The sequence below is a fragment of the Sceloporus undulatus genome, chromosome 5 (genome assembly GCF_019175285.1).
Source record: "Sceloporus undulatus isolate JIND9_A2432 ecotype Alabama chromosome 5, SceUnd_v1.1, whole genome shotgun sequence".
Lineage (NCBI taxonomy): Eukaryota > Metazoa > Chordata > Lepidosauria > Squamata > Phrynosomatidae > Sceloporus > Sceloporus undulatus.
The window spans coordinates 97,289,868-97,305,144 of record NC_056526.1 but is presented as its reverse complement, the minus strand read 5'-3'; the positions used below and the strand labels follow the sequence as shown (position 1 = coordinate 97,305,144).

The following is a 15,277-nucleotide window of genomic DNA, read 5'->3' as shown; positions in this document are numbered from 1 at the left end:
TGTAGACTTAAATCTTAAGATTCCAGATTTCATCTCAAAAGAGTACGTTAATTTTTGGTTTTATTTTTTAAAAAACACCCTCTAGCATTCGCCAATTTAATGCTTAATGGAGCCTAAAACCTTTTGTCAAAACTCATTTCTGTGTTATTTACTTAGGTGCTTTACAGACCGCCCAAAAAGGGCGGTCTGCCGGCGCCGCTGGTTGCTGCGTCCGGGAACAGCAGTGCACAAACCGCATGATTCCCCGACGCAACAAAAAAAGAAGCCCCAAAATGGGGCTTCTTCTTGTGGCATGGAAATGGCACCGCAGGTCGCTAATGGCGCACTCATGGCATCATTTACGCCACGCAGCATGCAGATGCTAGGCGTCCGCGACGTCAAGATGGCGGCGCCCGTGTAGAACAGGGTTGTACTAGGCACGTACTAGGGTTGGGGTAATCCGGAAAGGACTCTCTTTTCCAACTCTAGTACGTGCCGAGCATGTACTTTACGCGTGTCTGTAACGCACCTAAGTTACAGAGGAGGGCAGAAACATTCAACCAAACAGTATTAAAACAGTTTTTATAGTTCATTTTTATTTCATGTGTTACTGTTTAGTATTAGTATTTTTCCAGAATAGAATCATAGAATCACAGAATTGGAAGAGACCACAAAGGCCATCCAGTCCAACCCCCTGCCATGCAGGAATGCTCAATCAAAGCATCCCCAACAGATGGCCATCCAGCCTCTGTTTAAAGACCTCTAAGAAAGGAGACTCCACTACACTCTGAGGGAGTTTGTTCCACTGTCGAACAACTCTTAAACAAGCTTGCTCCCTCCTCAATATAACATCCCTTCAAGTATTTAAACAGGGCTATCATTTCACCTCTTAACCTTCTCTTCTCCAAGGCTAAACATCCCCAGCTCCCTCAGTCGTTCCTCATAGGTCATAGTTTCCAGACCCTTCACCATTTTAGTTGCTCTCCTTTGGACACGGTCCAGTTTTTCAACATCCTCTTTGAATTGTACTTCCCTTGATCTAGACATACTTCTATTGATGCAGCAAAGATGTTGATAGCTCTGGCCCCAGGACAGATCCCTGTGGGATCCCACTGGTCACTTCTCTCCAGGATGAAAAGGAGCCATTGTTGAGCACCCTTTGGATTCGGCCAGTCAAGATTGTGAAAAGAGACTGTTTGTTTGCAGTGCTGCTCGGTGATCCTTATTTAATGTCCTCAACATCCCTGCCTCTGTGACACTCACAGACCCCTAAAAACACTATTAACAGATTATTTTAGCAGTTGATATATTTCCAAACACATATAATCTAATACAGAATAGAACTCTCCTTTTTTAAACAAACATTGGCTTGAGGTAGCTAATGATGAGAAATTTCAAGATGAGAGCATACAAGTATCTGTTAAATCTGTTTACTGAAAAGCAATGTATATGTCACAGCCACACAAAGAAAAGATGTGGCTACATTACAGTTGCCTTGTAATATATAAACATGGTCCATCTTTTACCCAGCGGCAGGGGAGAAGAGGATACAGTGAGAATTGTAGTAAGGTTATGAGTGCAGTGGACCATTGTTATATGCTGGGGTTTAGTTCCAAGATCTCCCATGTATAACAAAATTCATGTATGCTCAAGTCCCATTAAATATAATGACATAGCAAAATGGTGTCCCTTATAAAAAAATGGAAAATCAAGGTTTGATATTTGAAATTTGTACTTTTCTTGAACATTTTCACACTGTGGATGCTTGAATCCGTGTATAAAAAATCTGTGTATAAGAAGGGCCGACTGTATAACAGGTAGCTGCAAGTGGTCATCAACACTTCATTTGACTGAATCTTTTCTTCCTTTAGATCCAGGCTTGAGCCTGAACAGAGCAATAAATCCAAAACAACTTCTTCTTCTGAAATAACTGTTCAGACATCTTCAGGAGAACTGGAGGAAAAATCCATTTGTGAAATCAGCAAAGGTGACATATTTGTCCACACTGTCATCATGCTTTATGTTTTAAGGTTTTGTGCACTTCACTTTCTATCAAGAAGTACAAGTTCCAGCATTTGATGTTTATTGGCAGAAGAGGCTGTAATACTTTGGCTACACAAAGAGGAAAAATTAATCACTAGAGATAACAATGATGCTAGGAAAGTAGAAGGGAGTAGAAAGAGAGAAGCATGCCACATGGTTAGATTCAATCAAAAAGACCACAGGCCTAAGCCTGCAGGACCTTATCAGAGAGGTAAAGGTCTTGGAGATGTCTCATCCCTGGGGTTGCCATGAATTGAAGTTGTCTCAAAGGACTAACAACAATAATAACAAAGGGACACCTGGTGGGAAAGGCAGAGCAAAACATTATAAAAGAGTAGCAGCAAATGCTGCTGCTGCTTTTGGTAGTGTTTGCAGGCCCCAATAAGTGTCTGATGTATTCATACTCACATTTTTTTAGCAACTATATTATCTACTTACTAGACAACAGAACAAAGCAACAGGTAATTTTTGTTTTGTTTTGTTTTGCTTTTATTCAGTCCTAAAATATATGCCATGGGAACTGAAAAAAGCTTCTAAGTGTCATCTTCACTTGTGATGTGTTTCACTTGTGAAAAAATATCCATGTCTATTGGAGAGAACTACTTCTGTATATATTATTAAATGAGGTTTACAAATACAACAGATTCTTGGTAAAGTGTGCATGGACCTATGGAATGTTTGCATTCTGCCAGTCAAAATGGCAGAAGGAGGGGGGAAAATCATCAAGTTAACGCTTTTAAAGAATTGCAGGTATTCTGCAACACAACAGGAATAGTTGAGTTACCTTACACCAATCTGGTCTCTTGTGAACTTGCATCAAATTTTGGAGGGCTAATTTCTGACTTCATAATGAAAAAGGCCAGAAAAATAAAGCTGATGTTTTCAACCATGTTGATTCATTAGAGTTTTAAAACATCAAGAGATATGCAGGATAATACCTTTATTGCTGATCAAAAGTTACAAAATATTGGATAAACTTGTAGGACTATGTCTAGGCGGTATTATTATGTAAAACTGGCAAAAGCTTATTTCCAAATTAAACATATGTTCTGTGTGGCTCATTGGAATATGAGCAGAGGGATTGTAGCATAGGTATAGAAAGTTCTTACATACTTGTATTATGCTATCAAAAATAGTGCTTGGGTCCTGCTTGTAGAGCGTCTGCAATTTTTGAAGAGTGCTAGTTTAAATGAAATTTTGGTTCTTCTTCTTGGTTTCTGACTCACACAAATGGGATATTCTCCATGTGCCCAGCAGGAACCAGAACCTAGCCTTTTTCTTCAGCAGGGTTTTTAATGGATGCCCTTTCCCAGAGCACATGTATGGCACCATTCAAACCTAGACCTGCTTTTTTACTGCGGCAGTGTTGGCAGCAACTTTGGGAACTTCTGTCCTTCAGCTTTCCTTTCAGTTTTTTCTTTCCTATAAAAACAAAAACACAGAACCCTAGTAGTTTAGATAATTCTGTCCTTATATTGTCTTCACTGTTTCTTCTTGTCTCACCCAGCCCTTCTGCATCATCATCATCATCTCTCCTTCATCCATCTATCTTTTGTGTTTCTACTCTCATTTTATGGTCTCTGGAGTCCTTTTCAAGAAGTGTAATCTCTGCGGGTCCAAGATCCCTAGTCACCTATGGACACAACTTTGCCTTTTTACGTGTGGGAAACTATTGACATTGCCAGGCTTTTTATTCTCTAGAAGAGAATATATAGTCCTTATTCCTAAAATCAGCCACCTACGCCATTGTAGTTTCAGGACAAACATCTGACAGTGTGTCTGATCTATCCTTATCGATTTTGGCCCTTCCAATTCCAGCCCAGGATCCAACTCTAAATCCTTCAGTGGACACCGAGGCCCGCTTGGATTCAAGACCCTCATCTCAAATACACAGTTGCAGGAACCCACACTTCAGCATTAAGAAAAGAAAGAGGGATAAGTACTCATCCAGGGGTCCAACCAGTTCCTTTTCTCTTCTCTCCCTTGACAGACTCAGGAGAACACTTTCAAATAGTCTCTCTACCACAGGGAGATGCTTCTCCCATTCCTATTCTCTCCCACATTGAGAATCTTATAACAGAGTGATATTCAACTCCTTCCATCGTACCAGGAAAGTTTTGCTCAGACCCGATGTCCAGATGGTGGGCACCTTCTCGGAGGGGGAGTTAACCAGAATCATCTCTGAGGCTCACACCTATTCCTGAGGTACCATCTCAGGAAGAGGTCTTCACGGCTGCAGACCAAGTAGCGCATGCAGCAATTGATTGCCTTCACATGGTCTCTTGATCACCAATTCCCCAATGTGGTTACATGGTGAGAGCATCTGTATCCCTGCACATTGGGTCTGCCCCTACCACCATGGATATCGGGCCTCCAGATACTGTTCTCCACTGGCTTCATATTCAGTATCATCAGCCTCATGGGTGACATTCTATGAGTACCCTGTGCATCCACTCCTGACAACAGAGTCAAACTTTTCTCTATGGCAACCCCAAATTCTTTGTACCCATTCTCACCAGTATGTTTGGGGCCATCTCCAACACTCAAATTTCAATGCAGTTTCTTAACTAATGAGACACACTTCATGTTTTCAATCTCATCCTCAGTGCACAGTAGCGTTATCCTGCCCTCCAACCCAGGGGCCCTCTCTACCTTCACAGTTGAGGCCAGACTAGGACTCTGCTAAGGCCACCACCACAACCACAACTCCCACAGCCAATTCATTCCAGGCATGAGCTCTTCATACCACTTGGGCTTTACTACCTCAAGTTCCTTCATCCCCTGAATATTCCCTTCAAACCTGTTTGCTGTGCCCACAGCATTAAGTCCCAGTTTCAGACTTGGAGAGTGCATATGACGCTGACTCCTAATCTCCGTCAGAAGCCCCTCGGGCCTCTCTAGAAACAACTCAAGGTGGCCAGATTCTTATGTCTCCAACCCAGGACTTCCACTTTTATGAAGAGCATATCCTCTGAATGGAGAAATCATTAGAGCTTCAGATGGAACTACTGTTCTCTCCACCACCACACATCCCAATTTAATCTCTGGTTGTTTGGCCCAACGTTTGGTTCCTGTTAGGCATCTTTCTTCTAAAAATGGATGTCATGGCTAACCTCATCTCAGAAACACAAGCTTCAGCAGTTCAGAAAACTTAATGCAAAAAACTGAAGTTATTCAGTGTTGCCGAGATATTTTTCTGTCCAAAGAGTAGACCACAGAAAGCAGGAGTGGTTTAGACTGAGGTCTGAGGGTGATGCAGAACATACAAAAACCACATCCTGGGACAACTGTATGCGTACCATGTATGCAGAGGCTATGTCCTTGGGACAAATATTTACCGGAAAACTAGCTTCTGGGGTGGGCTATCGTGCAAGTTAGCAAAGGCTTAATGTTCTTTCCCAGGAATTGGCAATGGGATTTTGGACTGGTTGATGAGACTTTCTTTGTCTCTTGGTGCAAGAGGAAATGGAGAATACTTGAGGGAAGGAGGGAGCACTTACTACACCCATTTAGCCTTGATGGTATTATTACCTGAATTGTCCACATAGTTTGGGTTTCTGCTGCTTTTCTCCTGGGAACCTTACCTAGTGTTCTTAAAGGTCATCTTGACATCTCAAGAACATGCTGGGTCCTGCTATGAAATACGAAAATATGGAACCCCATGGGGTATGCAGAGTGTGCTAACAAAACAGGGAGTGCAAACTGTCATGGTTAGTTGTAAGGGAGGAGCCAAACCTGCACCCCTCTCAACCAGAATGACCAGAAACAGAGCAGTACTATTTAGTCATTTTCTCTCATTTAAGTGAATGAAGGCCACTAATTGCTGTAAGAAAACGTGAGGTGTTATGTGAGAGAAAACAAACCCTGCTTGCCTTGTGGGGGGTGGAGGATGCATTCTTTATTCCATAATATATTGCTTCTCCTCTGAGGGCTTTCTGCATCATATGGGCCCTCTCTTTGAAAGAGCCCATTTAAAAGAACAGGTTAATCCTCCTGAAATCACCAACAGCAGAACTGTTTCGTTTCTGCAGCACAGAACCTATTTCTACAAAAATTAATACATCCACTAAAATGCTTTGCACTTCAAATTGTTGCTTCATCTGTGTTCTAAATTGAAGAAATGGTACTATAGCAACAGAAATTGTGTTGGTGTGGATGGAAACGACTGCTGCGAGCTCTTCTGCCTCTTCCTCATTTGATATTTGTCCTGGTTACATTTGCCTAGCAATGAGAGGACTGAATATAAGTGCAACATGTTATTAGTACTGGTAGTCTTAAAAATAATTGGTTCCTATGGGATAATAAGGGGAGTGTTTACCATTCCTTTATTATGCTATATAAGTTGACTCTTTCCTGTTTGTTTGCTTTTTAATATCATGAATAACTGTAAGCCTGTAGGTGAAATTTTCTACTTCAAAATTAAAATGAGATTGGTTTTCTCTATGAAGCAAGGTCATCTAATATCAAAAGGCAGAAAGGTGGCTAAAACAGAATACAGGTCTTCAATTTCCATTTCCATGGTTAATTATGCAAAATTAATTAACCAAAATAAGGAGAACTATGAGAAAGTTTTAGGCATTATTATTATTATTATTATTATTATTATTATTATTATTATTATTAATCTTTATTTATAAAGTGCTGCAAATTTACACAGCGCTGTACATACAATATTTTAATTAGGCGGTTCCCTGCCCTTAGGCTTACAATCTAAAAAGACACAACACAAAAGAAGAAGGGAGTGGTGGAGGTGAAGGGGATGAGGGCCAACAGTTCTTCTCTACTTCTGAGGCCTGGACCAAGGCAGATGGACTGGAGGGAGGGCTTGGCTTCTTAATGCTTTATGCATTTCATGCAGGTTACTAAATTCAGCTTTTCATAGCACAGAAGTGGTGTTATCTTGGTTCTGAATTCTAATTTTTTTAAATATATATATGTTGCTTAAACAGAGGTACCACATTCTGAACCATGTTGTCATGAAAATGATATAATAAGAAAGCTCACACAGTAGATTTCTTAGGTTCCTATGGTCTTCACAAGTGAAATTGCAGGTGTGTTTATTATTAAGGTGGTTGCTGGCTCCCTCGTCGATTTTGCCCTTCCTTTCTATAATTAACAGGTTCAACTTTGCTTTTCCCCTCCTTTCCCCCGCTCTCCCTTATGTACTTTTCTTGATCAGTTCACCTTATTAATAACATCTGAAAGAAAACTTTAAAAAAAAAGCTCAGAACTGCTTCAAGAACTGTACATAGTGATTTCTCAGTGACCTTACAGGTATCAACCAGGTGATTCCATAAACAGCTGGCTTTGCCTCAAAGTTGCAGAAGAAATATACCTTGGAATGAATACAGTGGCAGCCCTTTATGTGAATGCTTCCATTATTCCTAAAATGTTTCCCCCTGTCTCAAGCCTTTGTTTATATATGGAAGTGGATCATAAATATCAGGCATTATGCCTAAGTTACAGAGTGTGTGGCTAGGGAACCCTCTCTGAAGTTACTCAGGTAGAATTGTTTTTAAACAGAAACACACTTAAAGGCTTCCCAAGAGAAACTAGCATCTGACTCATATGACAACATTGCCAGTATAATTAAAAACACTCACATACAATGATATAAACAAGTACAACTGAACAAGTAATGAAGAATGCACCTGCCTGGACTCTTAAATGCTCTCATTCTGGTGCCTCTGAAGTTAGGTGTCTTCAAGAGAAAGAACCATCACTATCCCAGTGCCACCTCCAAGGAAACTCTTGGCACCTGTACCATTTCCTTCCTTTCTTCCCACACATTAAAAACGTGTGCTGCTTTATTTCTTGGTGCTATCAATTTTTAAATTTGCTGAACAATGATATGTTCTTTTTATTGAGCTTTTGTAATACACCCAAAAAACATGGGGCTTGAATATCGACGAGTCTCCGTTTTCGCGGTGGGGGAGGCGGCGGCGGAATGGATCCCCCATGAAAATGGAGGGCTGAATTTACAGTATGGATTACTATTTTTGGTCTCTTGAAATATATATTTTTTTACAACTAATGATAGGACACAGAATAAAATGTAGCTTAACCTATGTAGATTTGTGTCACCTAGGAACAGATAGATACATTGTAGAATATTGGTGTGGTGTACTATGGCTGCATATACTCCAAATTATACAACAAATCTGCCTTGTAGAAAAGCTGAACTGCTTTGGATACTCTCATTAATTACTGGTTGTAGCACACAGATTTGTAGCACACAAAATGAGTGACTTGTGTTTCTCCTTCTTTGTTTACTTGCCTTATCCAAGTCCTAGAGAAGCAGGAGCATTTGAGCCTCTTTAGGTGTCCGTTAAGAAGTGAAAATGTGGTACAAAGTATTAAAGTCTCATTCTTTAACATGAGACATATATATCTATGGGGAGTTCTGTAGTAACCATGACTTGTTTTAAATTGTCATAGCTTCCTTCATTTGAAAGTATATTCCTCTTTTCCTTTACAGATAAGAATGTGATAGATGAACATGCTAATTTTGGACTTTGGGGTGATGGCAAAGGAGAAGATGAGCTTTCACCTGAAGAAATCCAAATGGTATTTTTAAATTTATTTTAAATTAGTAGATTAGTAGATTTGCCCACTAGCTAACCACACCCCTGACTGCTGACACACACAATGCACACACTGGATCTCATGGTCTTTCTGTTAACAGTTTCCTGTGCAAGGCAGTTCCATTTGCTCTTCCAATTCTTACTGCTGCTGTGTGTTTATGTTCCTTCAAGTCACTTGTCAACTTATGGCAACCACATGGATTTCATCAGGTTTTCTTAGGCAAGGAATACTCAGGTGGTTTTGCCAGTTCCTTCCTCTGAAATCTAGCTTATAATATCTGGTTTTCATCAGTATTGCAAGTACTAACCAAAGCCAATCCTCCTTAGCTTTGAAGAGCAGATGGAATCTGGTGCCTTTAGGGTGTTGAGGTAGCAAAATGATGATTCTAAATTTTAATTAAAGAGACTGCTGTTTAGTTCTTCTATTATTAGGGATCCCCTGCCCAGATATTGGGCTGTGGGTTGCTTTACATATTTGTTTGTTTGTTTGTTTGTTTTTAGTATTTATCACCTCCAAGCTCATAAAGGCATCTGAGGTGATGAACAAATAAAAACAACTAAAACAATAGAGATAATAAATATATTTGAATTGTTATTTCAGTTCACAAATAGATGTTAATTTGGGAGTATAATTAAAGAGGACTCGATTAGGCCATGAGTTCTGTCTTTAAAGAGATTCATATATGAACATACAAATATGTTCACTGGAAGACCTAGAGATTCCTAGAGATGTGTTCTTTCAGGTAAAAACATAGTGTTTTTGTTATTTGCTGTTTTTCCATATTCACGGGGGTCCTGTGTCCCCAGCGCATATGGACATGTATATCTCAGCGATCAGAAACATCATCTTATATTTTGCATATTTGTAAAATAACAGCAATACACATCATGTGGCACCTATTGAGGACATTAGCACATCTGATACAGGTATTTACACGCATTTCAATACATTATATTCTTTCAGCAGAGTTCTAATCATTGCACAGAGAGCATGTCTAACTCTGTAAACTGACATTTCAGTCAGAGTATTATAAATCCAAATAATCTCAACCCATTCTGGGGATTTCATACACCAGCAGCATAGATCTTTGGCTCAGTTATAAGATAATTGCCCTTTTCCTACTGTCCTTGGAAAGCTTTTTTAGCTTGTTACAAACTTTAGTTCATCCAGGCTAGAGGGGTTCTCCCTACTTCCAGGATAGTTGGAAAAATCAAAATGTAGATCCTGCCTGGGTTTTCTGCTGTCCTAGAGGAAACTGCATTAGAGAAACCAGTACTGAAGTTTGTTTATTTGTACAGCTGTGCAGCCTGACTGGATTGTCTCTTTATCTCTCATTTTGGTTTAGCTTGCTAAATGTCCAGAAGCAGACTTTGGGCTTGTACATGTTTCCCTGTCTTTGACACAGGCATGCACTTTTTTGTTTCTCCAAAGTGAACTTTTTATGTATCACAGGATAGTTGAGTGTCATAGTTCCAGCTTTATATTTCAGTGGTGTGGGCTGTGCTTCAGGATTGAATGGCAAATTATGTTTTACATGGATTGCCACTGAAAACATCTTTATAACAAATTCCCACGCTTTCCTGGTACATTCAAGAATTATTTCTACATGATATGATTTATTTATCAAGACACTTCTGCACAGTGTTTCAGAGTCACTTTTCAAGACAGCTTACTAAACTGCAAATACAAATAAACACAAGAATAAAGAATAACATTATTATAAAACCATGACTAAACTTAACTTTAAAATCAACTCAAAGAATTTTAAAAGCATGGAAGAATATGGAATTCTTTCATAAGGAGATAAAGCTCCCAGGAGTGGGACTTGGAAGGATGGGTTGTAGAGAGAGCATGCCAGAGCCAGCTGTTCCCTCCCTACTTGCCATTTACATCACGTTTGGTCCAGAGACTTAAGAAAAGCACCACCAGATATTCTCAGTGTACTGACAGTTTGGTGTGGCAACATGTCATATTATCATGTAGTGCAGTCTGTCCCTGTTCCAAGAGATGGCTGCTGATAGGAAACAGTGGTGGCGCACAGGGCAGGGTAAGTTATCCGTTGTGTTACAGGAAAGGATTTAGCTTGTCATTCTGTTCAGTGTTGGGGGGAAAATAAGCTTTTCTAAATTTATGTTATTATTGACAGATGCTTGCAATTTTGAGATTGTGCCTATATTTGTGTGTACATTATGCTGTTTGATATTGCAAAATCATGAGAGATGTGGAAAGTATGGCATTTTTCAGCAATATGTCTTTGCAAAAGAAGCATGCCTTCTATTGTTCCAGTGGAAAATTATGGGTAATGGTTAAATGCCATCCTGCCTGACATTAAAGCCTTATTATTTAAAACAACATAATTAAGAAGGCTAGCAAGCTTGTAGTTGCCTTGACCTTTGTTTTTATTTCTATTTAAGTGGAATTAGATTTCAATAGGTGTCACATTTAGAAGGTTTCTTTTAATCAATACATTTTGTTTAAAAAAAAATCTTAAGCAGCAGTTGCTTTCCAGGTCCAACATTTCTGCTACATTAGAAACAGTCTTGCTCTGCTTTTTTGGGCATAGAGACATTTTTCAGATTGATGCACAGCTGAACAACATCAGTTGAAATCAGAAAGTGCTCTTCTGTTGTTGTTGAGTTAAGAGACACAACTTGAATCTTTCATGGCTAAGTAAGCTCATATGCTTCTGTGGCTCCACTCTGGTGCCCCCCAACAGACTACAAATCCCAGAATTCCATAGCATTGATTAATTCTGCAGTGAGGATGCAGCCTGTGTCAGTACAACATTTAATGTTGTTTTTCTGCTAGAGTGTTGGACTGACTGTGGAAACCTGGGTTTAAATTCTTGTTCAGCCATTAAACTCAATGAGTATAAGCCTCAATCCTAACTTACAAGGTGGTTGCAAGAACAACATGGGAAATCCTGAAAGGTGGTGGTCAGTATAACGTGATGCTATGTAAACCCATGCAGAGGTATTAATAACACTGAGTATTTTCTCTTTTGTACATTTTGCTACAAGAATGTTTATAGTCGTGAAATCTCATATTGTTTTTTATTTCTGTTCCCAGTTTGAACAAGAAAACCAGCGCCTTGTTGGTGAAATGAACAGCCTATTTGATGAAGTGAGGTATATTTTTTCCTCTGTGTGCTGCTCTTTTGTATGTTGTTAGGAACCAAACACCCTCTAAAATCAAAGAAATTGCTTTCCAATACACTTTATTTATGTAGCGGAATAGTCTCAATTTCTTTTTTAACTGAGCATATATACTAAATGTACAATTAAATGTGGCATTATATAGCGGAGAGCTGTAGAGTGCTCTTTTCCCCACAATGTCTTGGTATTAGACATGTCCAATATCCATACAGTAGCATCTCCACCTGAATAAGTAGAACTGATATAACCTCTTAGTTTTTATATGCCTTTGTAGAATTCCATACTTACTGCATTGCTCTTTTTGCTGATTGGTTGCTAATTACAGCAATCAGTTGTCTGACCAATGGCAGTTTATACTAAGTCAGATCATTGGCTCAGTCTGTTCTATCATTTGTCAGTCTTTTCAGTATTCATGTCTTAATTATATAAACTCCTTTCTCTTGTTCTTTCCTTCTATGTCCTCTTTTATATTTTGCCCATTACAACAAAATCCATTAATTGTTGACCTGCTGAGTTAAAGCATGTTTTTGCTCATCTGCGTTTCTTGGTTTTTAATTCTTTAGTCTCTATGGGAGTGCCATATTATATATATTTTAGTCTATACAGTGATGAATGATTGTTCTTACGTGTTGTTTTATTGGGGTTTTTTTAGACAAATTGAAGGGAAGGTGGTTGAAATATCTAGACTGCAGGAGATATTCACAGAAAAAGTCTTACAACAGGTAAAAACAGCAGTTTGGCTTTTGTACTCTACTCCCTTTCCACTATATGAATTTATCACAGAGCGATATGAAACAGGCACACAACAACAGCAAAGAGATTTGAACTTGAGACTCCTTTGCGGGACATTTGGGGAATGTCTCAACAAGATTCTGCTGTATGGTCTTAAGCATAAACCGCAATGTAATATTATTTCAGCTACCAAGGATGAAAACAACAGTTAATATACATTGCCCATTGTTATAAGCCTACGATTTTTGAATATTCAATTCTGACTCATCAGTGGTCATCAGTTTTACCATCTGTAACTAGCATGGCTATAGGTCTTTGATTATGTCTTATACAGCAGAAATTACTTGTTCATGTATACTGGTTGCCACAATTTCTATTTAAGAAATGGCTTTCTAAATCAGCAAATTGTTGGTGATATAATGCTGTAAATGCTTCCTTAATGTCTGTATTTTGGAGTTGTCCCATAGTAGCTAAATTTTGGGAGAAAATAATCACATGAGTAAGTTTGGATTTGGAACATTCCTTGATATTCAGGACATGCATGATCTTTTGAATTATATATATTTTTCTTGGAAATTAACAAATGGCCAATGGAAGTGCCCTTTTGACTGCTAAAAGATTGATGCTTTATTACTGGAAAGATAATAAACTGCCTGTGATCCAGTGGATAGAAGATCTGATAGATCTGATAGAAGAATGATGTATAGATAAAATTTACAAATGGATTTATATTTGGACATTTTATCAGCTTTTATAGAAACCTATAACTAATGGGGCTGTTTTTCCTCCTTTTGTGTTTTTATTTTCTTGCTTTTATTATACTGGAACGTTAATTGTATGTAGCTGTGATACCTTTTGAATGTGATTATTTTAAAAATTCAAAATGGGGTTAAAAGCAAAAGGTAAATGTAAGAGAGTTTAAGTCAGAGGTTGGCAGCTTGAAGTTGTCCAGATGTTGGACTGCAGCTGCCAGCATTCTTCACCATTGTCTAGTTTTGCAAGGCTGGTGTGAGTTGCAGTCCCACATTTGGAGGGGAACACTTTGCCCACCCTGATCTAGCAACGGACTCCAAAGAGACAAACAAGTAAGGTTTAGGGGGAATAAAATGGCAGTCGCATAGGGACTGGGACTTGACTGCATCCAGGAAGGACTTGTATAATTCAAAATAAGGTTCAAGAGCACACCCTCGATATTATATGTTTCCGAGGCATGGGATCTGAAGCATGGGGAAGTAGGGGAATTTTTGCACATTTTTAGTAAGCAGCATTTACCCACCAACCCCTTGCTTTTGCTGAACAATGCTATGCCCAAGGCATTCAGGGGAATCATAATGGTGCCAAGCTCAGGATAGAGGAAGAAAGAAGTAACCACAGCTGATGATGAGCCCCACCAAAATGTTTAGCACACCTTGCCTTTTTAAAAGTTTTGCCCCCCCCCCCCCGGTGACCTGAAGTTCTCTACCGACTTTTTGACTGTTCAAATGTACTGTAAGAAAAGAGCAACTAATTAAAGGTGAATGCTCATTGCTAAGGTAAATATGTATTTAAAAGTACTGAATGTCACTTGAAACTGTTCCTTTGCACGACATACTTGTGTCTTACATATTCCTGTGTTGATTTTGAAACATCATTTGGGAACTGTTGAGGAGAATGGAAGGATGGGGAAAGGAGGGAAGGAAAGAGAGGGAGGATTTCAGTCGCATTGTCCCTAATGGTAGCACAGCTGCAAATCCCACTGTATTTATTTCCCAATTTTGGCCTTTAGCTTAATGTGAGCACACACTGACAGCAGCCACTTACAGTGCGCCCGCGCCATACGCGGCCTTGAGCATACACGCTCAAGCTGTGCGGGGCGGAAGGGGCAGCGCGTCCCATTCAATTGAATGGGCGCGCATGCCCATTGCGCCCCGTGCATGCCCGTGTCGCCACACACGAGCCCCATTGTTTCCAATGGGGCTCGAGCATAGGCGGAATTCACTTTACGTGGAGGGATCCGGAACGGATCCCCCCGTAAGGCGAGGACAGACTGTACATACATATATTTTCATCCTGTTCATACATCTCCGTTACTATAGCAGTAATGGTCTGCTTTTCACCATACATGTTTTAATTTATTTAACAGGAAGTTGAAATTGATAGTATCCACCAGATAGTTGTGGGTGCAACCGAGAACATCAAAGAAGGCAATGAAGATATAAGAGAGGTAATCTCTTTAATGAATTTCTTACTTTTTATCAAATACCACTTAACTGAAGTATGACATGCCTCACCTTATTAACCTGCGTGCGGTGTATTTTGAGAAGCATTATTTGTAGTATTTTATACAAAGACATGCCCCCTGAACTGTCATGTTTCAGCAAACACTGCATAAAATGTCATTTTATGGTTTGGAGACTGAGCCTGTACAGACAGGTCAAAATAAAGCTGCTTTGGGTCACTTTGGAGATATGCTGTTTAAATGACACACATCTTAAGAGGCCAGAAGCTGCACCAAAGTTACGCCACAGCCCTTAGGACTGGTGTGTGGCTTTGACACAGCTTCTGGCCACTTAGGACGCATGCATCATTCAAATGGCATACCTCCAAAGTGACCCAAAATAGCTTTATTTTGGCCTGTCAGTATGGGCTCTGTTATTTCAATTACTAATTGACTGTCATGTCAATTAATAATTTCTGTATTAGAGTAATATGAGGTTAGGATCAAGATCAAGAGAGGCAGTTATTGGAGGTTAAGGCAAAATGTGTAAAGTTTAAGTGTAAAACTAAAACAGCATTTGCCTTCT

The 15,277-nt window shown here is 39.4% G+C and overlaps 1 protein-coding gene across 2 annotated transcripts in view; it reads left to right on the top strand.

Annotated features, from left to right (window-relative positions):
- STX18 (syntaxin 18) overlaps positions 1-15,277 on the top strand; it is a 65,618-nt gene that overhangs the window by 47,936 nt on the left and 2,405 nt on the right. For both annotated transcript variants that reach the window (XM_042468217.1, XM_042468218.1), the window contains 5 exons: positions 1,851-1,966; positions 8,501-8,589; positions 11,677-11,735; positions 12,415-12,484; positions 14,617-14,697. In XM_042468217.1, the coding sequence (XP_042324151.1) occupies positions 1,851-1,966; positions 8,501-8,589; positions 11,677-11,735; positions 12,415-12,484; positions 14,617-14,697 (415 nt within the window). The remainder of the gene's footprint in view (positions 1-1,850; positions 1,967-8,500; positions 8,590-11,676; positions 11,736-12,414; positions 12,485-14,616; positions 14,698-15,277) is intronic.